The 27369-nt window shown below is 41.3% G+C and overlaps 2 protein-coding genes across 4 annotated transcripts; both read left to right on the forward strand.

The window, feature by feature from the left end:
• The first annotated feature begins 1830 nt into the window (after nt 1-1830).
• Nucleotides 1831-11969, forward strand: LOC311065333 (caspase-3-like). Of its 2 annotated transcripts, none has more exons than XM_084085607.1 (7): nt 1831-1893; nt 5838-5948; nt 8151-8305; nt 8918-9046; nt 10092-10267; nt 10824-10959; nt 11707-11969. In XM_084085607.1, the coding sequence occupies exons 2-7, from the start codon at nt 5866-5868 to the stop codon at nt 11937-11939; spliced, it is 912 nt and encodes a 303-aa protein (XP_083941733.1). In that variant the 5' UTR covers nt 1831-1893; nt 5838-5865; the 3' UTR covers nt 11940-11969. The 2 variants fall into 2 exon arrangements, with proteins under 2 accessions (XP_083941733.1, XP_083941734.1); XM_084085608.1 differs by having other exon boundaries at nt 1857-1897.
• A 4128-nt stretch (nt 11970-16097) lies between these two features.
• On the forward strand, nt 16098-27185 carry slbp (stem-loop histone mRNA binding protein). Of its 2 annotated transcripts, XM_084041019.1 has the most exons (9): nt 16098-16259; nt 19983-20171; nt 21168-21218; nt 21845-22015; nt 22783-22845; nt 23240-23377; nt 24745-24903; nt 25549-25642; nt 26669-27185. In XM_084041019.1, exons 1-9 carry the CDS (start codon nt 16198-16200, stop codon nt 26726-26728), a joined length of 987 nt encoding a protein of 328 aa, XP_083897145.1. In that variant the 5' UTR covers nt 16098-16197; the 3' UTR covers nt 26729-27185. The 2 variants fall into 2 exon arrangements, with proteins under 2 accessions (XP_083897145.1, XP_083897146.1); XM_084041020.1 differs by lacking the exon at nt 21168-21218.
• The last annotated feature ends 184 nt before the right edge of the window (nt 27186-27369 follow it).

Below are 27369 nucleotides of genomic sequence, written 5' to 3' on the forward strand. Positions count from 1 at the left end.
ACACCAGTGGTGGAAAAAGTACTCACATGTTTTACAAAGTAAATGTATCAATACTGCAATGTAGAAATACTCTGTTACAAGTGAAAGTCCGGAATTCAAAATTGACTTGAGTAAAAGTAAAAAAAAGTATTGGTATCAAAATGTACTTAAAGTACCAATAGTAAAAGTACTCAATGTCCAGAATGTCCCATTTCAAGTTTTCAAATGTATATAAATCTTTTGAAAATAGCAGATCTACAAGCTCACAATGCGTCGCATATTAGCGACTCATTGTACCCCTTGTACTCGTACTCTGTCCTTAACCCTGAGCCATCTGACCGTAGCAAAATGAGCAGGGGTTAGCTTAAGGCCAAGAAGTAGCCTCACCAGTTTGTTTTGGGATGTCTGGAGCCTTGTTTTAAGGCCTTAGTGGTGTTGTGGTACCATGAGGAGCATGCACAGTCGAAATGACCTTGGATGAGGGCCCCTGTAAGAATCCTCAAGGTATTCTTTACTGACTAGACCAGGGGTCTTCAACGTTTTCAGGCCAAGGACCCCCTAGCTGAGAGAGAGAGATGAAGCAGGGACCCCCTCTATATTGTATAAAAATTGTGTTTCAGATTTCACTTTTTTTGTTTACTTGGTCTGCTCTTTTTTCCCTCTACACCAAACACCTCTTTGCCAAAAAATAGCAGATCTACAAGCTCGGCTATTTTTGGCTAAAGTTCTCCTCAGAAAAAGGGATGCTAGGGTTCAAGTGGTAAAGGTAAAAAAAGAAAAATCATATCACACAAAGATTTGGCGGACCCCCTGTAGTAACTCTGAGGACCCCCTAGGGGTCCCGGACCCCCTGTTGAAGACCCCTGGACTAGACTAGTAAGCCTAGTAAATGTACTTAGTTTACTTTACACCACTGGCTGACACCATGACAGAGCGACAAAACCACAATTCAATATTTAGTGTACAATCTAGGGGTGCAACAGTTAATTGAACTAATGAATTGAATTGATAATAATAATAATAATAAAAGATAGAAAAGATAAAGATAATCAATCCCTGTCATGACATTATAGGCAAATGTTTATTTATTTCTTCTAAAAATACATAAAAATGAGGCTATTATGTAAAACCAAAACTAAAACTAAACCTTTTATAAATAATCAAAATAAGTGAGAGGTCGCACTCAAGGTGACAAGAGTGGGTTAGTTTATTTTACTTCTCCATGTCTTTACAAGAATCCAGCCTTTGTCAGTGTGAAACTAGCCAACCCACACGTTCATCTAACTGAAAGTAAACTAACTGAAAAATAAAAATAAAAAGACATAAATAAACGAATAAAACGAATAAAAACTCAGGAGAGAAACTATACAACTACAACAATTATTGGTTCATACCTGTGTTCTTAATGTTGTATTATCAAACCTGTGTTCTTCTCATTAATAGACAATTCTCATTCTTACTTTGCAGATTTAATTATCAATACAAAATATTACATTACCCACTTAAGTCCTATTTCATACTTCTGCTATTTTAGAAAAACTTAATTTAGACTACTTTGGTACTGTAATGCCAGTACTTTTGCACTTTTTATTCAAGCACAACAGTGAATATAGGCCTTTTACTTGTAATAGAGTATTTTTTATCTTGTGGTATCACCCCACCCCCTGTCCAAAGTACACACAGGTTTCACAGGTTGCAACAGGTTTAACCGCGCCCCCCCCTTCCCCTCCGTTTCCATAACGACTAGGTTGCTAGGTATGCCAACAACTGGCCAATCATAGCGCAGGGCGTCCCTCCGGCCTATGGGATCTATACCCTATAGTATGCAGCCAGAGCATTTCCTTATAAGTAGTGCAGACTCCAGAAGGGAAGGTTATCTCTGCTGTACCAGACAGTGACCAAGTCAACAACAAAGTAGGTTGGTTTCCTTAAGTTAAATGTTCTTCAATTCTTAAATGTCTAGAAAATGCAATTTGCATGACAGTAATTTACATTTTAGTTTTTTCTTTACTGTGTGGATGAAAGTTACCATGGCTGCATGTGATTGTTAGTGTTTGTAATGGCCTAGTTCTAAGAACAGGAGAACTTCAACTTTATGCCTTAAACGAAGAGTGCAGATCTACAAGCTCACATTGAGGGCTTGTAGATCTGCTCTTTTCGGTGCGCGACACCCACCCACACCGGGGTCCGGGGCGCAACTACTAACGAACTAGCCCACAACTAGACCCTCTCACTCCGCTATACAGCTCCGAGATGAGGTTCCGCTAGGATGTCTTCCGGAATCGGTAGAGCGCCTGCAAAGGGTCCGTGGATTACCCTTTTCGCCACATCGTATCCAAAAACCAACGAGAGTCCCCTGATCCTACAGATGTTTCAGGATTTTGCGGAACCCTAACTTTTTAGAACGGGGCAAAAAAACCCGTCTAAATCGCTTATTTAGTCAGCCTGTGGCCATGTTTCCCATTCAACCCGGAAGAACCCCCTACGTCAGGTGCCAGTACTGCTCCCGGTTCAGCTACAATGGGAAAACATGGCCACGGGCTGACTAAATAAGCGATTTAAGCGGTTGTTTCGACCCGCAATAAAAAGTTAGGGTTCCGCAAAATCCTCAGACATCTGTAGGGTATGGGGACTATCTTTAGTTTTTAGATACGATGTGGAGAAAAAGGGTAATCTATGGACCCTTTGCCGCTGTTCTCCCGATTCCGGTAGCCGGTGCAGTGGAACCTCATCTCAAAGCTGTATAGCGGAGGGAGAGGTTCGTAATGGGGCTGACTGACATGGAGACTTTGTATCTCCTACTGAACTTAAAATGAAATGGCCATTGATTGTAGTGGAGTGGTGGCTTGTTTAAAAAGATGACAAAAGAACACGTTTACTGAACAATTCATACAAAACATAATGGCAGTGTATAATTGTGGCTGCTCCTCTTGTATGCATTGTATTGTGCACAATAAATATACTGAAAAATGTGGATATTACAGTTGTAGGCCTGTCCTAGTTTGTCATGTAATGAATGTAAAAGTCCATGTGGATCTTGGCTAGCCCTAGAATGGCTTTGATATCACATACATATATATATATATATATATATATATATATACTAGAGTTTCGGGGGGCTACGCCCCCCTCAACCCCAGCCGCGCACGGGGCTTTGCTTTGTTGGTCCCTCAGTGTCCCTGTGTCTGTATCCGTGTAGCTGCAGCACAGAGTGGGCAGTATAGATGGGGATTATGGCTGTTAGAGGCATGTACGCGCACGGGGCCCGCGTGGGCGTGTGTATATGGGGGTAGACAAATTGTCTAAGTAACATTTGCAAAAAGGGAGGAAAAAAAAAATTTGTAAGAAAGTGTAATGTAAAAGTTACAAAATGATGAAAAATAAGTAGAAGAAATTATATTTTGTATGTTTCGCGGACCACCAGGGGGTCCGCGGACCCCCTGGTGGTCCGCGCGGAAATCGTGGGATGAAAATTTCCAAAAGGAAAAAAAAAAAAAAAAAAAAAAAATTATGAAGGTGGTTGCTTGTTTTTCTGAAAGCTGGCGAATGGCAGCCCTTTCTGCAAGATGGCGGCCGCCTGGTGTTGTTGTGAGTACGTGTATTTGGGGGGGGGGGGGGGCTACATAGTTCTCCAGAAGACACACACAAACATACACCATCTACAATGGACGAACTGAGCAGCAATATAGACATTCAGCACACGAACGTGCATTGTTGACAAAGTCATTGCACAGCCGCTGCAGGCATGACAACCACGTTAGCGTTAGCGACATGGCAGCTATCACAGCGCCCTGTCCGTCGTGCTGCAACTGCCTGTGATGGCTACAGCAGTAACAGCAAGCTGTCTGCGATGCCATTGTCTGGAGACTGCTCTTAGCGTGACACGACCAATGAGAGTGAGCGCTGTAGTTGTTGCTAAGATACGGTGGCGTCTCTGGCCCATAGCTTGTAGATCTCTCACACATGATTGGCGTAGGCTGCGTTGCCAGGTCTGACTTTGTGTGTAAGCAATGGTCGGCTTATTTTTGCGCGCCTTTGGGCTCGTTTGCATTGTGCGCACGGCAGCGCTTGTTTAGCGTACGTCAGCGCGACGTGGCAACGGACGTGGCAACGTGAAAGGTGATTGGCTGGTGAAAAGAAACACCCGACGTTACACCAGAAATGGTGCCTGGAGAAAATGGTGACCAAAAAAAAAGTTTGGAAAAAAAGGGAAAAACCCCCGCAGCGGCTGCCTGGTGTTGTGGTGATGAGGTCGTGCGCACGGTAAACGGTACGAAGCTGCCTCCCCTTCCGTTTTGTCCGACATTTGGTGAGTAGAATTAATTATGTTGCGCGGTGGAAAAGGTGTAGTGAACAGTGAGATGTCCCCTACGCGAGGCGTAAATTCAGTGCGGCCGCCGTGGCGAGTCAGTAGGCGACATGTGGTCTGGCGGTGCGTTGTTTATCCGATAACAGAGCTGTGGGGTGTCACCACCGAGGGTGCGGAAGTTGCTCGCCATTTATATAGTTAGATATATATATATATATATATATATATATATATATATATATATATATATATATATATATATATATATATATATATACATTTGTAGTGTAATATATCACAGCCATTCTAGGGCTAGATCTTGGCCTAACACAGTAAACTATGATGAAACAGTATGGCACATTACATATACATACTGCAACATACAGTATGTTGAAAGGATCTCAGTTTCACTTTCAGTTGAGCTGACTAACTTCAAAGTGTTAGTTCAGCAGCTGGGTTCATTTGAACTTGGAACTTTTATTGTAATTTACCACTCAGTGTTGAGGGATAAAATATGTTGTTTATAATTTACAGCAAAAATGTCATGCTGCAACATTTAATGTGTGTCTGTGGACTCACTCACTGACACTGAAATGCAGAGTGACACAACATTACTGTCTGCATGCTGCTCTTTCATGTAGGAACTTGAATCAATTTCCTTGGAACACACTTGGGAATGCATGACTGCTCATCATTTTAGATCCAGAGATTGATAAGCTTGTACGGTAGATCTGCCATTTTCACTAGTTTTGAACATTTCTGTAAAATGCTTCAATGCATTGATATTGAAAAAAATGAAACGTTTTAGCGCCGCTAAAAATAAACGGACAAGTAATTCACATTTTTTCTATAAAAAATGATAAAAAATGCTGGCAGTGGGTGAGTACATTATGAATAAACTCTGGCAGATAATGTGTTAAAAGCGTGCCGTGTGCTTTCGATTGATTGCTTAAGTATTTTTTTAAAGCATGAAGCACTCCAGGAGAAAAATGTGACGGAGCAACTTTCACTTGTAGTGGAGTAATATTTGACCAGGATGAGTGTCTGTACTAGTGTGACTCAAATACTGGGGTTGAGTGCTTTAGTCCACAAATGTATTTTCTGTATATATCATCAGGGGTCTTTAACGTTTTCAGGCCAAGGACCCCCTAGCTGAGAGAGAGATGAAGCAGGGACCCATCTATATTGTATAAAATTGTGTTTCAGATAAAACTTTTGCTGCTCTTTTTCCCCCTCCACACCTATAACTCTTTGTCAAAAATAGCCGATCTACAAGCTCACACTCTGCGAGGCGTTGTGAGCTTGTAGATCGGCTATTTTTGGCTAAAGTTCTCTTCAGAAAAGGGATGCTAGGGTTCAAGTGGTTAATGTAAAAAAAATGTGTTAAAAAAAAAATCCTATCACACAAAGATTTGGTGGACCCCCTCTAGTAACTCTGAGGACCCCCTAGGGGTCCCGGACCCCCTGTTGAAGACCCCTGGTCTATATACTTCAAGGCTCATCATCCTGTCATTGTTTTAACCGCCATGTTTATATATTTCCTCCACAGTTTATTTGCATAAAGTTGTAGGATCATCATGTCGTCCGAATGTGATGCAGATACTGGGAACAATGGTGGAGGAGATGCTATCGACGCCTTTGGATTCTCAAAGAAGAAGAGGTACACACACACGCACGCACGCACGCACGCACGCACGCACGCACGCGCGCGTTTCTATTGCTATACTCGTGAGGACATCAACATTTTAGGACGGCATTAAACATTGCAGATCTGCAAGCTCACAACGCGTCACGCTGTGGCGCGTTGTTTGCTTGAAGATCAGCAATTTTTGAGTTTGTGTGACATCTAAGTATAAAATAGGGAAAGTTCTATAACCCTAACACCAACCATCTAAATACCTAATCATAATCCTAACAAGTATAGTAATCACACACACACACACACACACACACACACACACACACACACACACACACACACACACACACACACACACACACACACACACACACACACACACACACACACACTCACATTATTATTACAGTAAATAGCTAGTGAGTAGCTAGAGTAGCTAGAATATTTACTCTACTAGAGTAAATAAATATTCTTAAGAAGGAGCTGCGACAGGTATCAGTTGAATGACTCTTAACAACCACACCCTACTAATTAGAATTACAATGCGAGAGAGGGGGGGTGGGGGGTGATATCACCGGGTGGAGGGGATATCACCAAGGTTATCACTGAGGTGGTTTGCTACTTCCAGTTTCGTTTAAAAACATATTTAGTTTCAGTTTCAAAATTGGTTTGTCAGTTCTGGATTTAACAAGTTCAGAACAGGTTCTAGTTATCACTGAATAACGGATTACATAGTCCTACTAAACTAAAGTACAACTCTATGAAACCTTCAACAATGCAATGCTCACCTACTTTAGATTTTAAATCCCGCAAACAAACTGCAATTTAGCATGATGAAACACAGTCAATTGAACAGACGCACTTATTTGTTGAGGTAATAATAACTAGTATTATTATTATTGTCCACTACCACTACCACAAAACCTAGGTATCAGTTAATGGCCCAGTTCAGAGACATTACAGGAGAGTTGCGTCACTTCTTCGGGCCAGGTCTTCTACATATAGCCTTCTATTGGTAGAATAGTGACAAAGCCCTAAACCTGGAAGTTTACGGAATCAATGCATTGGAGTCTATGGGCGTTTGTCACTATTTCCAGTTTACATGTTTACCACGTGACCGACGCTGTTTCTGCCCCTCTCAGTGGCAGAACTCTCTAATATAGGGGTCTTCAACAGGGGGTCCTCAGAGTTACTACAGGGGGTCCGCCAAATCTTTGTGTGATATGTTTTATTTTTACCGTAACCACTTGAACCCTATAGCATCCCTTTTCTGAGGAGAACTTTAGCCAAAAATAGCAGATCTACAAGCTCACAACGCCTTGCAGCGCGAGGCGTTGTGAGCTTGTAGATCGGCTATTTTTGGCAAAGAGTTATAGGTGTAGAGGGGAAAAAAAGAGCGGACCAAGTAAACAAAAAAAGTCGAATCTGAAACACAATTTTATACAATATAGAGGAGGGGGTCCCTGGCCTGCTTCATCTCTCTCTCAGCTAGGGGGTCCTTGGTCTGAAAACGTTGAAGACCCCTGCTCTAATATAAGGCTCTGGCCTAGACCTGCTATCAGTCATGGTGTTACCATGACTGATTGCATTGTTGGTTTGTTGTTGCATTCCAAAAGGGTTTCGTGACATTGTATGCTTACTTTTTTTGCACACGCCCCATTGAGGTTCTGCTTTTGTTTGTTTACCCCCTGGGGGGTGGGGGGAATACGCAATAACTGTTATTAGGCAGTCGGGAAAACTAGCTCCTCTGGTTGACTGAGGTGTGTGTGTGTGTGTGTGTGTGTGTGTGTGTGTGTGTGTGTGTGTGTGTGTGTGTGTGTGTGTGTGTGTGTGTGTGTGTGTGTTATTAGAGATAGCCTGCACCTTTAACCTTAGCCTAGAGGAAGCCTTTATGACCACGGTCATTAAATACCAACCACCTCCACATACCATCTCAGAGCTGGCCTATAGGTGCTAGACTATTTTCTTTTCATATTTGGCAGCCTAGGACGTTATACCCACAGACTGGTTGTTAGAGGGGATGCTCAAAAAAGAGGCGAAAAGGCTGGCAAAGTACTTTGCTGTCTCTTCTATAATTGGTAGCCACCACCACATCTGGCGGAGACACTAACTTATACCCATAGAGTACTGAGTGATATACTTTTTGTATCATGAAGACATATGCCCTGATTTTGTGACTGTAACCATAACGGTTCCTTTTACTTAAAATGTGCGTCCATGCAGGGAACCTGAGGCGCCCAAGGCCAGTAGCAACACGACAGACGGTGGGGTTAAATCTGATGCCGTACCCTCCTCGGACCAGTACCGCTACAACATGGACTACCCCAGCATGGGCGTGTGCATCATCATCAACAACAAGAACTTCCACAGGAACACGGGTACTGTGAACTAAATGAAACTCAAATATTTGGTTTTAGTTTCGTTTTTTAATTAGTTTCAAAATTGGTTGTTAGTTCAAGATTTAACAAGTTACACTCTTGTAGGTATGAAGTAGGGCATCAATTTACGGGAAACAAAACCATAAAAAGTTGAAATATGGAGATTCAAGGTTTCTGCCTGACAGTGACAGATTATGCACCAATGCCCTGTCATAGTTGTCGTGTCGACAAATTGACAAAGACCGAAACTAAAGACAATTTACGTGTGTATATTGTAATTGTTGTATTGTTATTTTAATTGTTTTGTAAAATTTTATTTCAGATAACTAGACTGTCGCCCACACATAGTTTTAGTTTAGTTGTAGTTAACTCTAATAACCATGCCATGAACACACGGTTTTTGAGTTATGTATACTTGGATAATGGAACAATCTTTTATGCTGTGTGTGTGTGTGTGTGTGTGTGTGTGTGTGTGTGTGTGTGTGTGTGTGTGTGTGTGTGTGTGTGTGTGTGTGTGTGTGTGTGTGTGTGTGTGTGTGTGTGTGTGTGTGTGTGTGTGTGTGTGTGTGTGTGTGTGTGTGTGTGTGTGTGTGTGTGTGTGTGTGTGTGCAGGGATGAATGTCCGTAACGGCACAGATGTTGATGCGGCCGCTGCCATGAAGACCTTCCGTGGGCTCGGCTACGAGACTAAAGTGGCCAACGACCAGACTACACAACAGATGAAAACCCTGTTATACAACAGTATGTTTATTATCATCATCATTATTTTTGGGGGCTTTTTCTGCCTTTACGTGTTACCCGCGACACGTTGTCAAGCTGGATTACCAGCATATGTGGTACAGTATGCACCTGGACCGCTAGGCCAGCGGGCGCCCCTTTATTATCATATCATCATATATTAACATATCACAGCTCTTCCATGGGTCTTGTCTTCAACAGACTGGCGAACAAGAACAATTTTCAGTCACAAGCTGATGTCATGTCGTTATATCACATATATTAGGAACAGTAAAGGCCCGAGTATGCTTCCTTGAGGAACGCCGCAGGTCACTGGGAGGGGCGAGGACAGGGTTCCGTTCACCTCCACCACCTGTTCTCTCCCCTCCATGGAATCAACAGCGGTCAAAATGAACAATCTAATAATCCCTAGTAAAATGCCTCCCCCAAGACCAGTCTCAACCAGAGCTGGAAAGAATAGGTCTGCACCAGTGTTGATTTCGTCGACTAAAACTATGACGAAAAATGTTTGTCGACTACCTTTTTTCACTGATAAAAACTAAGCTATGATGACTAAAACTGAGACTAAATATATTGACAATTTCGTCAACAAATAAAAACTAGACTAAAATGTTAGGGAGGCACTAGTGGAGAAGAGATCCAGTAGAACTAAAAGACAAGTTATTTTATGTTTGGTTGCGCTCGGGCGTTACACTCTGAAAAGAGCAGATCTACAAGCTCACAACGCTTGTAGATCAAGACAAGAGCTTGTGTATCGGCTATTTTCAGCATGCAACCAAGTGTAAAATCCGCCAGTAAGACGCTATCAAGGCACCGCCAACATACATTATAGTCGACTAAATCAACTGTAGATTTAGTCGGCTATAATCTTATGATATTAAGTCTAAAACTAGCCTAAAAGATTTTAGATGACTAAAATATGACTAAAACTAAATAGAATTTGATTCAAAAGACTATGACTAAAACTGAAAGAAAATTTGCTGTCAAAATCAACACTAGTCTGGACACATGTAAAGAATGTCTCTCCCTGTCCTTTATTCCTCTGCAGTATCCCAGGAGGACCACAGTAGCCGTGCGTCGTTCGTGTGCGTGATGTTGAGCCATGGAGACGACGGGAAGATCTATGGAACAGACGACCACGTAGAGCTGAAAACACTGACGCAAATGTTCAGAGGAGACCGCTGTAAGAGTCTGGTGGGGAAACCCAAACTCTTCTTCATACAGGTCAGTCGCACGCACGCGCACGCACGCACGCACGCACGCGCACACACACACACACACACACACACACACGAGCTTGTAGATCTGCTATTTTCAAATAGCAAATGGGACATTCTGCATTTATGAGTACTTTTACTTTTGGTACTTTAAGTACATTTTGATGCCAATACTTTTGTACTTTTACTCAAGTAAATTTTGAATTCCGGACTTTTACTTACATTGCAGTATTGATACTTTTACTTAAGTAAAACATTTGAGTACTTTTTCCTCCACTGCACTGTGGGCATGTCCACTGGTAGGAGTCAGGATACAACAGCAGTGTCAATACAGAAGTGTGTGTGTGTGTGTGTGTGTGTGTGTGTGTGTGTGTGTGTGTGTGTGTGTGTGTGTGTGTGTGTGTGTGTGTGTGTGTGTGTGTGTGTGTGTGTGTGTGTGTGTGTGTGTGTGTGTGTGTGTGTGTGTGGGGGAATCAATTGGCATAACGACCAAATTGGGGAGAAAAAGAGGTAAAAAGCAAAACAGAATTCACTTTTAACCATGGTGCCCCTGTGTTTACCAGGCGTGTCGTGGCACAGACTTGGACCCTGGCATTGAGTCAGACAGTTCCATTCAGACAGACAGTGTGAGCGTCCCGTCAGAAGAATGCAGGATTCCTGTGGAGGCAGACTTCCTGTATGCTTACTCCACTGCACCAGGTGAGTCATGACATTCTGGGCGTAAATAATCACATAAATGGAATGCAGAGAGAACACAGTGTAGTGCCTCCAAGAAACTAGGATCCCGGGTTAACCATGGACATGGCATCTGTCTAAAAACAACATGCTATCTAAATTACATTCTGTGCATTGAAACCATAGGATACCCAGGTAAACGATGAACCTAGCACCTGTCTAAATGACGAATCTAAGAAACGAAAGACATGATGAACGAGTGACAACGATATGTCTGCATTAGTGATGGGACCATACGACAATTTCATGTCACGATTATTGTGACCGAAATAATTAGCGATTTACGATTTTTAAAACATTTGCCAACTAGAAAATGTGCTCCTCGGAGCACAGGTCTCCGCCAGTACTGTTCCTGATTAATCCTGTCTTACCTATTTATATTACATATTGTCACGTGTCACTTGACCAATGTTAGCTTGGCTGATGGAAGCTCACTTCAAAAAATATAAATGATTTTTTGAAGTGACACACCTATTTATAGGTTTCTATTTCGTCTCGCTAGCCAATCAAAGCACACCCTTTCAACATATTGTCACGTGTCACGTGAAGCTTGACCAATGTTAGCTTGGCGGACACACGGAAGGACGGAGACGAAAACATACTCTCCACCTCTGGCGGAGACAAAAATGGCAGATCTACAAGCTCACAACGTGGCGCAACACGGCGCGTTAGCTGACGACAATGTTCTCAACCTGTTGTGTCATTCTCCAGGATACTACTCGTGGAGGAACAGTGCCCAGGGCTCCTGGTTCATGCAGGCTCTGTGTGAGATGGTCCAGCGCCACAGCAAGGAGCTGGAGCTGATGCGGATCATGATCCGGGTCAACCGGAAGGTAGCGGTGGACTTCCAATCCAACTCCGACCTGCCAGGATTCGACGGGCAGAAGCAGATCCCGTGTATCGTCTCCATGTTGACCAAAGAGCTCTACTTTCCCACCTCCTAGATCAGTGGTGCTCAAAGGTTTTCGTGCCAAGGACCCCCCAAATTGCCACGGATCCCCCCCCCCCATCTGAAAAGGTTTTGTGCCAGAGACCCCCCAGAAGAGAAGATTTGTGTTAAAAAAATCAGAATTATTCGATATTCTTTCCAATATTTTCAAAAATACCAGATGTACAAGCTCGCAGCACGGCATGGAGTGATGCGCTGTGAGCTTGTAGATCTGCTATTTCTGAATAGCCAACATATAAATGGATAAAGTGGTTAAAATGATTGTGGTGGTGCTACTGTACTGCTTTTGCTGGGGACCCCCTGGAACCCACCCGAGGAACCCTGGGGGTCCCTGGATCCCACTTTTGAGAACCACTATCCTAGTGGTTGCCTTCTAAATTCATTTATTTTTATACTAAAGGTGCAGTAAGTGATATTGTTTTGCTAAACTAAATGTTAAATAGCTCTATATTCTGATAGTAATCATTGCTATATAATGTGTGTTCAGTAACAGAGGTCTTCCTGTCTCTTTTGCTCTTTAGTAAATATCAAATAGATTTTCCAGGTCGGTCGGGTTATCAATTTTATCCAATCAGGAGAGAGAACTCATACAGGATAAATACGTTGAATTGGAAGTGATGACACAAAGAAAACAGTCAAATTGGAACTGGAACACTATCAAATTTAAGCTGATAAATGGGTACTCTCTCCTGATTGGAGGAAATTGGCAACCTGCCTGAAAATGTATTTCCCGTTTGTTAAAAGTGCTGGAGAGACAGATGATGTTGAACAAACACAGAATAGCAATGATTACTTGGAATATAGAGATGAAACTTTTTACCCACCCCCCCAAAAAAACATTTTGTTTTAATATCACTTGCACTACCTTTTTTTTAAATTAAGGATTCGTGAATATTCTACTGTTCTTTATAACAGATATTCAAATATATTTTTGCTGGGATATGTATTACCATAACCATTCCTCCTAAAGGTGTTGTGTGACCACTTCTCTAAATTGTTTTTTACCTTTGACTGTTTGCTGCTTACATTCCCACCAGATATGAGATTTAAGTGCTTGCAGGGTAAGACGTACAGGAAAGTGTGGAAGAGAAATGCCAGTGGCTAACGGCAACGTCAACATGTAAACAAACCCATATGGTTTGAATTTCATCTTGAAATACAGTATCATGTGTCTAGCAGGGGACGCAGTGTCTCGGGACGTTAGTGTCCCCCCCAGAGTTAGTGTCGAAGTGTCCTTGAGCAAGACACTGAACCCCGATGAGCAGGTCGGTGCCTTGCACGGCTTCCTCCGCCATCTGTGTGTGAAAACGTGAATGTAATGGACATTGCATAAATGTGCTATATAAATGCACTATTTACCATCTACCATTTATCCACATTGGGAGTTTTATGCTCAACATAATCAGGGACGTGCACAGATAGACTCTAGGTGGTGCTAGAGCACCTGCCCTTTGCCCTCTTGACCAGAAGTGCCCTTTTTGAAGTGTGCCCAGTTTACAGCAGGGGTCTTCAACAGGGGGTCCGGGACCCCTAGGGGATCCTCAGAGTTACTACAGGGGGTCCGCCAAATCTTTATGTGATATGATTTTTCTTCTCACCATAACCACTCGAAACCTAGCATCCCTTTTCTGAGGGTTAGGGTTTAGGGTTAGCGCTGCGAGGCGTTGTGGGCTTGTAGATCGGCTATTTTTGGCAAAGAGGTATAGGTGTAGAGGGAAAAAAGAGCAGACCAAGTAAACAAAAAAAAGTATAATTTACTTGAGCACCTGCCCCTCAAAATGTCTGTGCACGCCACTGAACATAATCCAGAGGTAGTGAGAAAGAAGATGAGCTAAATTTTAATTTATTAGAATATGGTGATTTCTACGCTGGTCTCTATTCTACTCTAATTGTGTTCCTTCCCTCACAGATAAAAACAAATACTTCCCCGTGTGTTTTTCTCCACAGGAAAAGATTTGAAATCGTTTACCTCTTTACCGCCAAGAAAAAAAAAATCATTCCTGTGATATTCTCGTGTTTCCTAATTATGTTTTTATTCTGTTTTCAAGTCTCAGTTTAATCTCAGGGTATTGTCCATGTGAACTGGCCAACATCTTTATTGAGTTCATAAGAAACACTTTGCACTTTCTGTCTGAGGATAAAAGGGAAGCACACTATTGGGTAATCCGCTGAGCCAATCAGAACATAGTTTTTTATTGTTAGATGGTTTTAGGGTTTGGTTTGCTAGCTAGAGGACAAAATGTACGGCTAATCATTTTAAGTCTATTTCATTGTTGTTTTGTTACGAATATTCGCCGTGCATTTTCATTTCATCTTTCAACAGTTGGTGGTGTTGGAACATTGAAATACTGTACTGTACTAACGAGTGCCTTCCAGGAATCAGCAGTTTTGTCATTGTATGATGTTTGTCAAAATCTGCTTTGAATCTAGCAGAATGTTGAAATGGAAATATTGCCTACTTCACAGATACTAAGGCAAATCATGGAGGGATAAATTCATACATAAGTTTTTCTGAGATGAAATTAAGTCACTACATGATGCTGTAAGAATAAAAACCTGCTTTAATGATTATTGGTTGTGATGCAAAGAGGTTTTATTTTATTTTCCAACACACATTAGCATTAAACACATTCAATTATTCTAGGAGGTGACTACTTGATTATTGTTTTCGAATCTGGCTTGATGTCTGTCTGTCTGTCTCTCTAATAATTGAAAACAAAAAGTAGGGAACAAAAACTAAAGGGGTATTTACTCTCGACCTTTAAAAATTGGTCCCCAGGGGCCTCATACTGGGGTTTGGCCTCCTGATCCCCAAGCAGGCCCCCACTATATATATATACCGTTGATGTCTTTGATTTTACCATTTTTTTCATGTTTCTCTACTGTTTAATTTTTTCCCTTTTTGAAAACTACAAAATGATGGTGCTTGCACAAATATGAAATTCACCCACTTACTTTTTATTTATTTAATCATTTCCCCCCCATTTTATCCCCCCCCCCCCCCCCCCCCCCACACACACACACACACACACACAATTCTTGTTGTACAGAGATTCCAGTAAACAGCCTCCCACTGAAATCCAAATCACAAAAATAAAAGGCAAAAGTAACCATTGTTAAACAAACCCCATCATTATAATTATTTTAATAATTATTAAAATAATAATGTTATTATTGATAACATACTGTGACTCCTGTCAAACTGCACCGATGTTGTAGAGCTGATGATTTCGACAGACAGACACTAGTCGGCGCCAAAGGACTTTCATTTGGAACATAATCCGTCTCCATGGTGACAGCCACAGGAAGCCCGCAGTGTTGCCATGTCCGCTTATTATAAGCGACTCTGGGCTTGTTTTTCTGTAAAGTTGCTTGTAAATATTGGTAATTGCGGGTTGCGTTTTTTTGGGGGGGTTTGTTGCTTGGGCTACTTTCCTAAACGTTGTTTTAATCAGTGGTTCTCAAACATTTTCATGCAAAATTAACATGTATTTGTCCACTTATCTGAAAATATTTTGTGCCAGGGACCCCCATACAAGATTTGTGCATTTAAAATGTTTCAAAAACATACATTTTCCATGATTTTTCTTTGAAAAATAGCAGATCTACAAGCTCGCGACGCGTTGTGAGCTTGTAGATCGGCTATTCAGTTCAAAGTGTTCATAGCAGACCAGGGGTCTTCAACAGGGGTCCGATAAATCTTTGCGTGATAGGATTTTTTTTTTTTTTTTTTACAATAACCACTTGAACCCTATCAACTTTAGCCAAAACTGCGAGGCGTATGTTGTGAGCTAGCTTGTAGATCGGCTATTTTTGACAACGAGTCATAGGTGTAGAGGGAAAAAGAGCAGCAAAAGTTTATCTGAATTCTGAAACACAATTTTATACAATATAGAGGGGGTCCCTGCTTCATCTCTCGTATGATCAGCTTGTAGATCTGCTATTTTCAAACATTTAGTACTTTTACTTTTGGTACTTTATAGTATATTTTGATGCCAATACTTTTGTACTTTTACTCAAGTACATTTTGAATTCCGGACTTTTTTTCATAGACCCCGATTTTGCTTGTTTCTCTCGCAAAATCTGGCAACGCCTCGAAGCCCGCCCCTTCCGGTCACATGGTCTTTGTTGTACAGTTCGTTTCCAGTCAGTTGGCGCGGGTTTGGTTTGAGCAGCAGACAGACAGTAGAGAGAGACACAAAGGCTGTGTGTTTATCATCTATATCTTCCATTAAACTGTGATCATCATCATCATGTCTCAGCAGCACCGACACAGACGACGAGAAGAAGTGCAACATGACACCAAAGAGTACAGGTGAGACAGAAGTTTACTTTTGACTCATTTACAACAGTGGGTTTACACAGACCCCCATTTGAAAAAAAATATGCCAGGGACTCAACCATTTAGGTTTATTGGGGGTCCCAATCTACACTGTATCATCACTAAGAGTTACAGACATATAAGGGTCAATTTGGTTCCTAACTATTAATTTGACTGGGGACCCCCTGGAACCCCCTCAAGGACCACTGGTTGAAAACCACTGATTTACAACACACTTTTACATTTCAAGGAGGATCGACCCCCCATTTTATATAACTCTTGAGGTTCCATTTGTACACTCTCAAGAGTTACAGATCCGTAAGGGTCCATTTGGTTTTCATTTTGTACACTCTTAGAGGTGAGAATCAACTTGAAATGACTCTTATTTTCCATGTGTGCAGTGGTTTACAGATAAACTGCTAAAATCACTACATAATAATAAACTACAGTACAGTAATCTGAACAGTGATTAAACACTGGCTGAGAGAGACCTATTTCCCGCGCCAACACAAAGTACAAAGTAATATAAAGTGTAGCATCTATTATCTGGCGCCACTCTTCTCCCGCGAAACGACCGACCAACCCCATTATGAGTGATGGTCGCGTTAATCCAGTTATTAAGTGCTAATGAGCCACACAAAGGCATTAATTTACATCACAAACGTCTCTTTGATCACTTTGAGCCATTGTTGAACAGAATATTTGCCCCCAAACCCAACATTTTAGCGGGTAAAAACCTGCCTAAAAAAGTTCATATTGAATGAAAACAAGTGTTGTTACGCCAGCATTGGTGACCTAACGAATGTCGCAATATCGGACTTTAAAGTGTTTTTTTTAAAGTGAGTGTAACGTTAGTTTGGAGATTTAAAGTTTGTGTTGGGGATGTTTTCTAATAGGTTGTAATCCAAACTAGTAATTCAAGATTCTAGTGTTTAGAATAGATACGATGGAATTTTAGTCGCAGAATTCGCAGGGTCACTGATTTGTGTGTAACGGGCTGCAGTTTACAAGGCTAATCAACGTTAGCTTGTTTGGGATTGTTGTGGGGTTTAACGTTACGTTACATCATGTGGTGTTACTTTTACATACACTGTGTTAACGTTACATCACGTGATTCAACTTTATGTCACCTTGCATGATGTTCATTCTCTGTCCCTGAAAATGATGAATGAATCATCTGTTAGCCTGGTAGCTTAGCTTAGCTAGCCGGCTTTCATTGCAAAAGGAAAGCTACTCATTGTTGCCAGATCGTGTGAGAGAAATGAGCAGCCAGGTCTATGAAAACGAGCCCAAAAGAAACGACTAGGCCACATTGGTTCTCAAAGTGGGGTCCGGGGACCCCCAGGGGTACTTGAGGGAGTTCCAGGGGGTCCCCAGCTAAATGATGGACAGGAACCAAATGGACCCTTATGGGTCTGTAACTCTGAGAGTGTACAAATGGAACCAAATGGACCCTAACGGGTCCATTTGGTTCCATTTGTACACTCTCAGAGTTAAATTAACATTGATTTTACAATATGAATTGGGGTCCCAGAGATAGAGGTGCCATTAAATGGGAGTCTGTAGCCCTAATGCATGTTAAACTGGGGGTCCTCTTCTATTATGGGGGTCCCTGGTATATCTTTCAAATGGGGGTCCGCGGACTAATAAGTGTCAATTTGGGGGTCCTTGACATGAAAAAGTTTGAGAACCACTGGACTAGGCTATTTGAAAATATCCGATCTACACGCGTTGTGAGCTTGTAGATCTGCTATTTTCAAAAATAAATCTTTGAGAAAAAAAGTTAACATTTTATATATATTTTTGAAACATTTTAACAACACAGATCTTGCATAGGGGTCCCTGGCACAAGCTATTTTCAGATTAGGGTCCTTGGATAATTGCATATTAAAATGTATAAATACAAAATGATTAGAGCCACTGGTTCAAACAACATTAGGAAACGAGCGCAAAATAAGCAATAAGCAAGTCTTATTTGCTCTTGGTTAACACAGCACTGTTGTTCATTTAAGCTAAGGTTTCATTTGTATCCTCCCTGAGTTACAAATGTATGAAATGAACAGGATTTTGCTGTGTAAGTTTGTTATGGAAAACTGACAGGGAAGAGTGTTTTTATCTATTTTATTTTTGTATTAATTGATACAGACTTTGAATATGTTCTTGTCCATCACTTGTAATACCAACCGTTGTGTCTTTAATTTAATATTATCTCTTCTTCATTAATAAATAGTCTGAAAGGGGAATCTAAGCTGCACTAAAATGTGAAACCGTGTCCTACTCCCATGGATTGAAGTTGTCAGTTGCCACAACTGATTTCAGTCATTTTTATGGGTCAAAGTAGCAATATTGTAACTAGTTTTTCAGAAGCATCTTCCATAAAACCCCAAAGATCTCGGGTATTTCATAAAAACAAAGGTTAAAAAGGCAAAGCCTCAATCTGCTATTTCTTCGTAACATCAGCAAGAACATGGGTTTAGAATGATAATACCTAAGCATTACTCCACATATTGTACTAATTGTTTAGCACAGTGGTTCTCAAACCTTTTCATGTCAAGGACCCCCAACATGTATATGTATTTGGTCGCGGACCCCCATCTCAAATTATTTTGTTCCAGGAGCAGGGACCCCCAGAAGCAAAGATTTCAGTTAAAAATGTAAAAATTCTCATGATTTTTCAAAAACAGCAGATCTGCAAGCTCGTAGCGCGGCACTCGGTGCCGCGCTATGAGCGTGCATATCTGCTATTTTTGAATAGCCAAAGTATAAAAGGTTAAAATGGACCCCTGGGGTTCCGCGGACCCCACTTTGAGAACCAATATTTTAGGAAACGGCAGCACTCGTTTGGAGGACTCCTTTCACACTGTGTTATCATAAACCTCTGATTATTGGGACGGCTTAACAAAACCTTTCAGTCGTGAGATTTGCGTTCGCTTTAATCCCTGTACTCGTGGATTAAAGGTCTCAGGCGCCACGACTGATTTCACTCATTTGCATTCCGTAGAAGCCAGCACGTCTTCTATGGAAGTGCGTGATGCAAGACTCATTGAGAGCTTGTAGATGGGCTATTTATGGTCATTATTGTAAGATCAGAGCATTCGAAGTGGTCAAAAATAAACTATCAGAAGCATCTTCCATAAAATCTTAATGATCTCGGATATTTCATATAAAAGCAATGGTTAAAGGTTTCTATGACATTCATTTTCACTTTTTTTCTGGTCTGGGGTTTTCTGAATAATTAGGCTGAAGAGTAATCTGTGATTTCCCCTTGGGGAGTGAAGTCACAGGCCATTAATCCCGCCCACTCTCCTCCTCGCCCCTCCCCTCTCCTATCCTTTCCTTTGGGGGGGGGGACCCTTTCCTTTGGGGGGGGGGGGGACCCACGTTTGAAGGACCATGACCAAGACTTTTAATGTGTTGTAAAACTGAACGTCATGAAACCTTTAAAGCCTCACTCTGTGATTTCTTCACCTTGGTTGGCAGCATGTAGAACAGCAGAGGATCAATATTACTAAAACATCATTTTACATATTCTGATCACTGTTCTGGAAACGGCGTTAGTGTGTGTGTGGGTGTGGGGGGGGGGGGGGGGGGGGGCTCCTTTTTCATAGTGTTTCACAAACCGCATATTAGGACTGGGTCATACGGACATTTTAGTTGTGTGATATCATTTAGCTTTAATCCATGTGTTGTGTTCTCTCTGTGTGTGTGTGTGTGTAGGAACAACGGGCCGTCCCGGTGGTCTAACTGTAGGAAGAGAGGGGCTGACGGCAGCCTGAGGGCCGATGAAGCAACCACCCACAGCCCGGAGGGGAAGCACCACCACAGAGACCACCACAACAGAGACAGAGACCACCATAACAGAGACCAGCACAACAGCTACTCACACCCTGACAACAGACATGCCAAGTAAGTAACTCTGCAACAGTCAACATCACATTAAAGTCATTTTTTTGTTGTTAAAATAAGTGTTAAATAGCTCTATATTCTGATAGTGTTTGTACAGTAACATGACTCTTCGTGCCTCTCTCCAGCTCTTTGGATAAAACAGAGAACTAATTTTCAGGGCGGGATACCGAATGTGTCCAATCAGGAGAGAGAACTCACACAGGATAAACAAGTGAAATTGGAAGTGATGACACAAAGAAATGAGAACAAAATGGAACTCGTAACATTATGAAATTAAAGCTGATCAATGGGTACTCTCTCGTGATTGGCTGAACATTTGCAACCCTGACCTGAACATGTATTTTCTGTTTATTAACCCATTAACTCATTGAGTGCCATAATTGCCATAATTGTATAGAAATATGTTGTCCCAGTCCAAGTAAAAAAAAAGTGCTTAGGAAGCGAGATACAGCCTTTTTCAGTTATACTTTAAACAAGGAGTGGATGGAGCTGCAAATCTTCAGATGATGATATCTTGGGTTCTGAACATGTTTTTCAAACATGTCATTGGCACCCAGCGCCATAGCGGTTGAAACATGTTAATGGCACTCAATGAGTTAAGACCTGAGGCGATTCTTAATTTTTTAGTTTTTTTGGGGAAAAAAAAAGAATTCAAGGTTTTTCAAAAATAGCAGATCTACAAGCTTTTATATCTGCTATTTTTGAATAGCCAAAGACATCTAAAGTGACACAGATGCTTAATGGGTTAAAGAGCTGGAGAGGCGGGGAGACTCCTGTTACTAAACAATCACTCTCTAGCAATGATTACTATCAGAATATAGATATATTTAACCTTATTAACCAAAAACTTGATGTTTTCACCCCAAAAAATCACGTACTCTACCTTTTTTAATCAATCCTAAAAAAATAAAATAAAAGTCCGCTAATTCACCTGCCTGAAGGCTGGGTCTTCAGTTGTTGGTTTGATGAACATTGGTGCCTGATCTTCCATTGCAGAAAGGCCAAAAGAGGAGGCTTAGTGGTCAGCCATGATGGGCCCACACCAAGGTTATTATTATAGACATTTTTCATTCGCCTTACTAATCATCGCTTTGCGTTTGTGAGCTTGTAGATCTGCTATTTTCGCTTTTTTTCGAGGAAGAAAGTGAAAAAAAATGGGTTGGGTTTTATAAATATTGAATCAATGACTATTGACAAGACCTTGTGACTAAATAAAAACTACATTGGATCAATTTTCCCCATTTCCTGAAAAGTAACTGTTTATGGCAGGGGTCTTCAACGTTTTCAGGCCAAGGACCCCCTAGCTGAGAGAGAGAGAGATGAAGCAGGGACCCCCTCTGTATCGTATAAAATTGTGTTTCAGATTCAACATTTTTTTTTTTTTTTTTTTACCTCTTACTTCTCTTTGCCAAAAATAGCAGATCTACAAGCTCACAACGCCTCGCAGCGCGAGGCGTTGTGAGCTTGTAGATCTGCTATTTTTGGCTAAAATTCTCCTCAGAAAATGGATGCCAGGGGGTTCAGGTGGTTACGGTAAAATTAAAAAATCCTATCACACAAAGATTTGGCGGACCCCCTGTAGTAACTCTTCCCCCTGTTGAAGACCCCTGGTTTATGGTGTCCGGCGACGATGACGATATATATCTTAACTTTGTCCTTCCTTTTCCCTGCAGTTTCACCACTCCAGAGAGTGAAGGCCCTGTGTCCCGCAGGGACAGACGCAGAGAGACAGAGGACAGAGAGCTGGACAGAGACGAAGAGACGGACCGGGACAGAGAGGCTGACTGGGGCAGCCAGGTGGAGAGCACGGAGCTGAGGAGGGACGTGCGCAGAGACGCGCAGCGGTAATAATAATAATAATGACTACGTACTACGCTCACATTCATTCCAGTGTTGATATTGACAGTACATTTTGATTTAGTTTTAGTCTTTTGAATAAAATTCCACTTTAGTTTTAGGCATATTTTAGTCATCTGAAATGTTTTAGTTTTTGTTGACTAAATATCATCAGATTTTAGTCGACTAAATCTACAGTTGACTAAAATGTATTTTGACGGTGCCTTGATGGCGTCGTAATGGCTGATTTTACACTTGGTTGCATGTTGAAAATAGCCGATCTGCAAGCTCACAACGCGTTGCGAGCTTGTAGATCTGGTATTTTCAGAGCGCAACACCCGAGCGCAACCAAAAAATAAAATAACTTGTCTTTTAGTTCTACTGGATCTCTTCTCCACTAGATCCCTCACTAACATTTTAGTCTAGTTTTTATTTGTTGACGAAATTGTCAATATATTTAGTCTTAGTTTTAGTCATCATAGCTTAGTTTTTATTTAGTTTTTATTTAGTTTTCGTCAGTGAAAAATCGGTCGACAAACATGTTTCGTCATATTTTGTCGACGAAATCAACACTGATTCATTCTTTGTCTTTTTCCTTCTCCATGCTTCACCGCTCAAGCCCTAGACACAGTACTTTGTCTTGAATGGCAAAAGTAGTCGATCTACATTACTTTGGCGATGCTAACTCTGTGTGTGTGTGTGTGTGTGTGTGTGTGTGTGTGTGTGTGTGTGTGTGTGTGTGTGTGTGTGTGTGTGTGTGTGTGTGTGTGTGTAGTTACAGGAGAAGAATACTGGCTCCAGAGTACACTCAGAGAGAGAGGAAGAACTCTTCTGGAAGGTAAGACATGCATCCAGCTACCATCTAGTCTCACTCGTCTAACTGTCTGGTTGACCTCTTCATGAAGCTCTAGAACAGTGGTTCTCAACCTTTTCAAGCCGTGTGCTTCAAAAGTCCTTCAATTGTCACTTAAACTGGCATATGGGGGGACCCCCATTTGGGGATCATGCGAGGACCCCCCTGGGGGTCCCCCCACCCACAGGTTGAGAACCACTGCTCTAGAATACCACTGCATTCAAAACGATACAAGGGGGGTCCCTGCTTCGTCTTTCTCTCAGCTATGGGGTCCGCGGCCTGAAAAACTCCTGAAGACCCCTGGACTAACTCCATCTTCCTTCCTGTGTGTGTGTGTGTGTGTGTGTGTGTGTGTGTGTGTGTGTGTGTGTGTGTGTAGCTCTGACTCCAGAGAGTCCCCTGTCCCCGTGGCAGGAGAGATGGAGACAGACGAGGCGGTGTTGTTCCGCAGACAGAAACAGATCAACTACGGCAAGAACACGCTGGCCTACGACAGATACAGCAAGGAGGTGCCCAAGTGAGTCCCCTCCCTAACACATTGGTTCACAACACAAGTGGGGCCTGGGGACCCCCAGGGGTTCTTGAGGGGGTTCCAGGGGGTCCCCACCAGCTAAATGTGTTAATATAGCGTCACAATCATTTTAACCTTTTTACACTTTGGATGTTCAAAAATAGCAGATATACAAGCTCATAGCGCGGCACCGAGTGCCGCACTATGAGCTTGTAGATCTGCTATTTTTTGAAAAATCTTGAAGATTCGTGCAAATCTTTTGAATATATTTATTTTAAAGCGAACATTTTAACACAAATTTTTGCTTCAGGGGGTCCCTGGCACAACATATTTTCAGATGGGGGGGGGTCCGCGGCCAAATGTATATCAATTTTGGGGTCCCTGGCATGAAAACGTTTGAGAAGCACTGCTCTAACACACCTGCACACAGTGGTGGGAGAAGCACTAAGATGTATTACTTAAGTCAGTGGTCCCCAAACAGGGGGGTCCCCAAATTATTAAAATGGTAAACAAACCAATTACTTATTACTTAAGTTACAATTTGATGACTTTTAAGAACTTTTAAATACCACATTGGCCAAATTGTCAAATATTACATAAGAAGGAGGCTAACATTGTGAAAATAGTCGATCTACAAACTGCAGTGAGCTTGTAGTTCGGCTATTTTCACAACGTATGGACGCGGCCTGTTTGGGAACCCTTGACTTCGAGCAATATAAAAATACTCTGTTACAAAAAGGTCTCCATTAAAAAAATTGAATACAGGGCAAATAGACAGTATAAAAAATTGTGCTTAGTTGGTCGCAATATTAAACTAAATCTACAAAGTAACTTTTAAATAATTGTAGTGGAGTAAGAAATGGATGCTATTTGTCATTTTTTTGCAAAATATCTATGCTAGTGTGGACGCCGGCAAACCTAGGTTAAGACCTGAAGCCGATTCTACAAAATGCCTTCTAAATCCCAACAATATTCTGAAAAATGTATCGGTGGTTCTCAAACCTTTTTCATGTCAAGGACCCTCAAAATGATTACAATACAAATTGTATTTGACTGCGGACCCCCATCTCAAAATATTTTGTTCCAGGGACCCCCAGAAGCAAAGATTTGAGTTAAAAAGGTTTGCTTTAAAAGAATATATATTCAAATATTTGCACAAATGTTCACGATTTTTCATAAATAGCAGATATACAAGCTCGTAGCGCGGCAACCAAATTGTAAAATAATGCTTTTTTTTTAGCTCAACTCAAAAAGTGAAGAAAAAAAAATGTAAAAGACCTCATGAAATAAAAATACAAATGAATGGGAAAAATTCTAAACTGCCATAACCTTGATACTCATCATTCTGATCTCTCTCTCTCTCTCTCCTCCAGACACTCTCGGGAGCCAGGAGTTCACCCCAAAACCCCCAACAAGTTCAAGAAGTACAGCCGGCGGTCCTGGGACCAGCAGATCAAGCTGTGGAAGGTCAAGCTGCACGCCGGCTGGGACGTGCCCAAGAAGGACGGACCAGAAAAGGATGACGACGATAGGTAAACGGAGGGGACAAGATTTCACAGACCGTGCAAATAGACGGTGACAAAAAAACACCCCAGTGAGTGGGGACACCAAATTATAATTATAGAACTTTAACCCTTCAAAACCGGGAAAGTGTCATTTTAGATTTTAATCATTATTTCATACTTTGGTCATTCAAAAATAGCATATATACAAGCTTGAGCAAGTAGATCTGCTATTTTTGAAAAATCGGGAAAATGTGTGCAGATCTTTGAATATATATATATATATATTTTTAAAGCGAACATTTTTAACTCAAATCTTTGCTTCTGGGGGGTCCCTGGAACAAAATATTTTGATGGGGGTCCGCGGCCAAATACATATAATTGTGGGGGTCCTTGACATGAAAAAGATTGAGCACCACTGATATAGAAACATACGTTTTTCAGAAAACTGTTGAGATTTAGGAGACATGTAGAATCGGCTTCAGGTCTCAATGGGTTAACACAACTGTATACAGGTTGATGTTTTGTACTTTGACAGAAGGAGGCACAATATAGCACCCACATAATATGTGGGTGCTACATTGTGCTTCCTTCTGATGATCGCATTGATACATTATGTCAACACGATGGATGCTCTAAATGTAGTGATTTCATTCCATTCTTTGTGTCTACTAGTGAACAGCTGGGACTCGAGGATATCATGGATATCGAGGAGGACTCCCAGAATTCCACAGCCTCATCCACTGGACAATATCCAGTGTTGCTCGACGTGAGTTGTCTCCCACCGTCCGTCCTAGATATATCGTTTGGGATTTTGGATATCGTATTATTTGTGATAATGGCATTAAAGATATATTTCACTTAAAAAAAAAAGAAATTGGTAATTTTATCGTCTACTCAGGCTTTTGTGAGCCCCCCCGGACAGTTATTAAGTTGCTTGATTCAGTATTTAGATATTTGATATTCATTTTATCAGACACGCCCCCTGCCAATACAAACCCATTGTAACTTCAAACTAGTGCTGCACGATTCTTGCTCAAATGTGAATCACGATTTTCCTCCATAAGAATTTAGATCACATCTCTCCACAATTAAAATCATCCCAACTCCCTGAATTTTCAACCTATTTTCAAGCGGTTAAGAGTTATGGATGGATCAAGTAGGCGTATGCCTATATTTGGTTACATCTAAATTGCATATTTTCATACCAAAATACTTTTAAGTAACAGTAATAGTCACAAAATATTTTTGTCTCGATTCACTGGCAGACTACATGAAATATGCTGGCCACATTGCAGAATTGCCTTTATCCAACATCCTTATAAGATATTCAGGTCAGAACAGAGCTATCAACTTTGAAAGACTGAAATAATTGTTAATTTGAGAATTTTCTCAAATGACAAAAACAGCATCTACAAATGAAATGTCTTTGTTCCATATTTTAATGGCACTGAAAGCATAACATAACACAAATACTCCAAGACAGCCAAAAGCATAGGAACATAGGAACCTGTTTAAACTGTAAAACAGTAAAAGATGATTTATTATTGCACAAATCCAGAGTGTGGAGTTTGCCAAGTTCAAACTAACTAACTAGATGCTGCGCAGCTGCTGCCTTTTTAAAGGGTTAAGAGCTGGGTTACAAAAAGACCCCCTACCGACCGCCCCCTTCTGTGACACACACGGAAGCTTGCCTACGCGAAAATGGCGCCCGAGATACCAATGCCTCAGAGCCGAAGGAGGCGTCTACCTTTATATGTCTATGCCACTAACCTCTTCTTCTTTGGCCCTTCAGGATGACGACTATATGGGAACTCCTGTGAAGATGAAGAAGACGGAGCCAGACATGGCATAGCGCCCCCTACCGCTGCTCTTAACCCCTTAACCCTAAGCACCCCATGTTCTGTTCTGTTCTGGGGGAACCCCAAGATGTGATTTCTTTATTTTCCATTTACAAATGTATAGATTTAAGTTGCATTCCACTGTGTGCCTGTGGAGAGAAAATAAATATGTTCTATTGGTTTGCTTGTTTTGGTTGCTGTTGTTTTAAGAGTTCTTTGGGAATGGATATGCATTTGTAATTAATTTGTTCTATTGGTTGCTTGTTTTGTTTTAAGAGTTCTTTGGGGATAGATATGCAGTTGTAATTAATGTGTTCTATTGGTTGCTTGTTTTTGTTTTAAGAGTTCTTTGGGAATAGATTATATGCTGTTGAAATTTACCTTTTTTTTGTTTGTGAAGTGTTTTTGTTTGGCACATTTGAGTGATTTTTATATTGAAACTTTTTTGAAATAAAAAAAAAGGAACCATAACATGTATAGATTATGACCAATCATTTTAGTGACCATGCCTTTTGTGTGACTACGTTTGGCTGATTAGCGGTGGTAGATGTAGAAGGAAGTTTGATTGTCTAGTAATGCACACCACTGATTCTCAAGCCTTTTCATTTCAAGGACCCCCAGGTTGATATAGATTAGGACCCCCGGCCCCATTTGA

Source organism: Gymnoscopelus microlampas (assembly GCF_963454915.1).
Source record: "Gymnoscopelus microlampas genome assembly, chromosome: 18".
NCBI lineage: Eukaryota > Metazoa > Chordata > Actinopteri > Myctophiformes > Myctophidae > Gymnoscopelus > Gymnoscopelus microlampas.

Excerpts from the sequence above, each read along its gene's own strand:
- LOC311065333 (XM_084085607.1), top strand. The coding sequence starts at position 5,866 with ATGTCGTCCGAATGTGATGCAGATACTGGGAACAATGGTGGAGGAGAT. Across the intron at positions 10,268-10,823 it reads CCAAACTCTTCTTCATACAG|GCGTGTCGTGGCACAGACTT; the intron begins GTCAGTCGCACG and ends TGTGTTTACCAG. Across the intron at positions 10,960-11,706 it reads TGCTTACTCCACTGCACCAG|GATACTACTCGTGGAGGAAC; the intron begins GTGAGTCATGAC and ends GTCATTCTCCAG.
- slbp (XM_084041019.1), top strand. The coding sequence starts at position 16,198 with ATGTCTCAGCAGCACCGACACAGACGACGAGAAGAAGTGCAACATGAC. Across the intron at positions 22,846-23,239 it reads AGGAAGAACTCTTCTGGAAG|CTCTGACTCCAGAGAGTCCC; the intron begins GTAAGACATGCA and ends GTGTGTGTGTAG. Across the intron at positions 25,643-26,668 it reads AATATCCAGTGTTGCTCGAC|GATGACGACTATATGGGAAC; the intron begins GTGAGTTGTCTC and ends TTGGCCCTTCAG.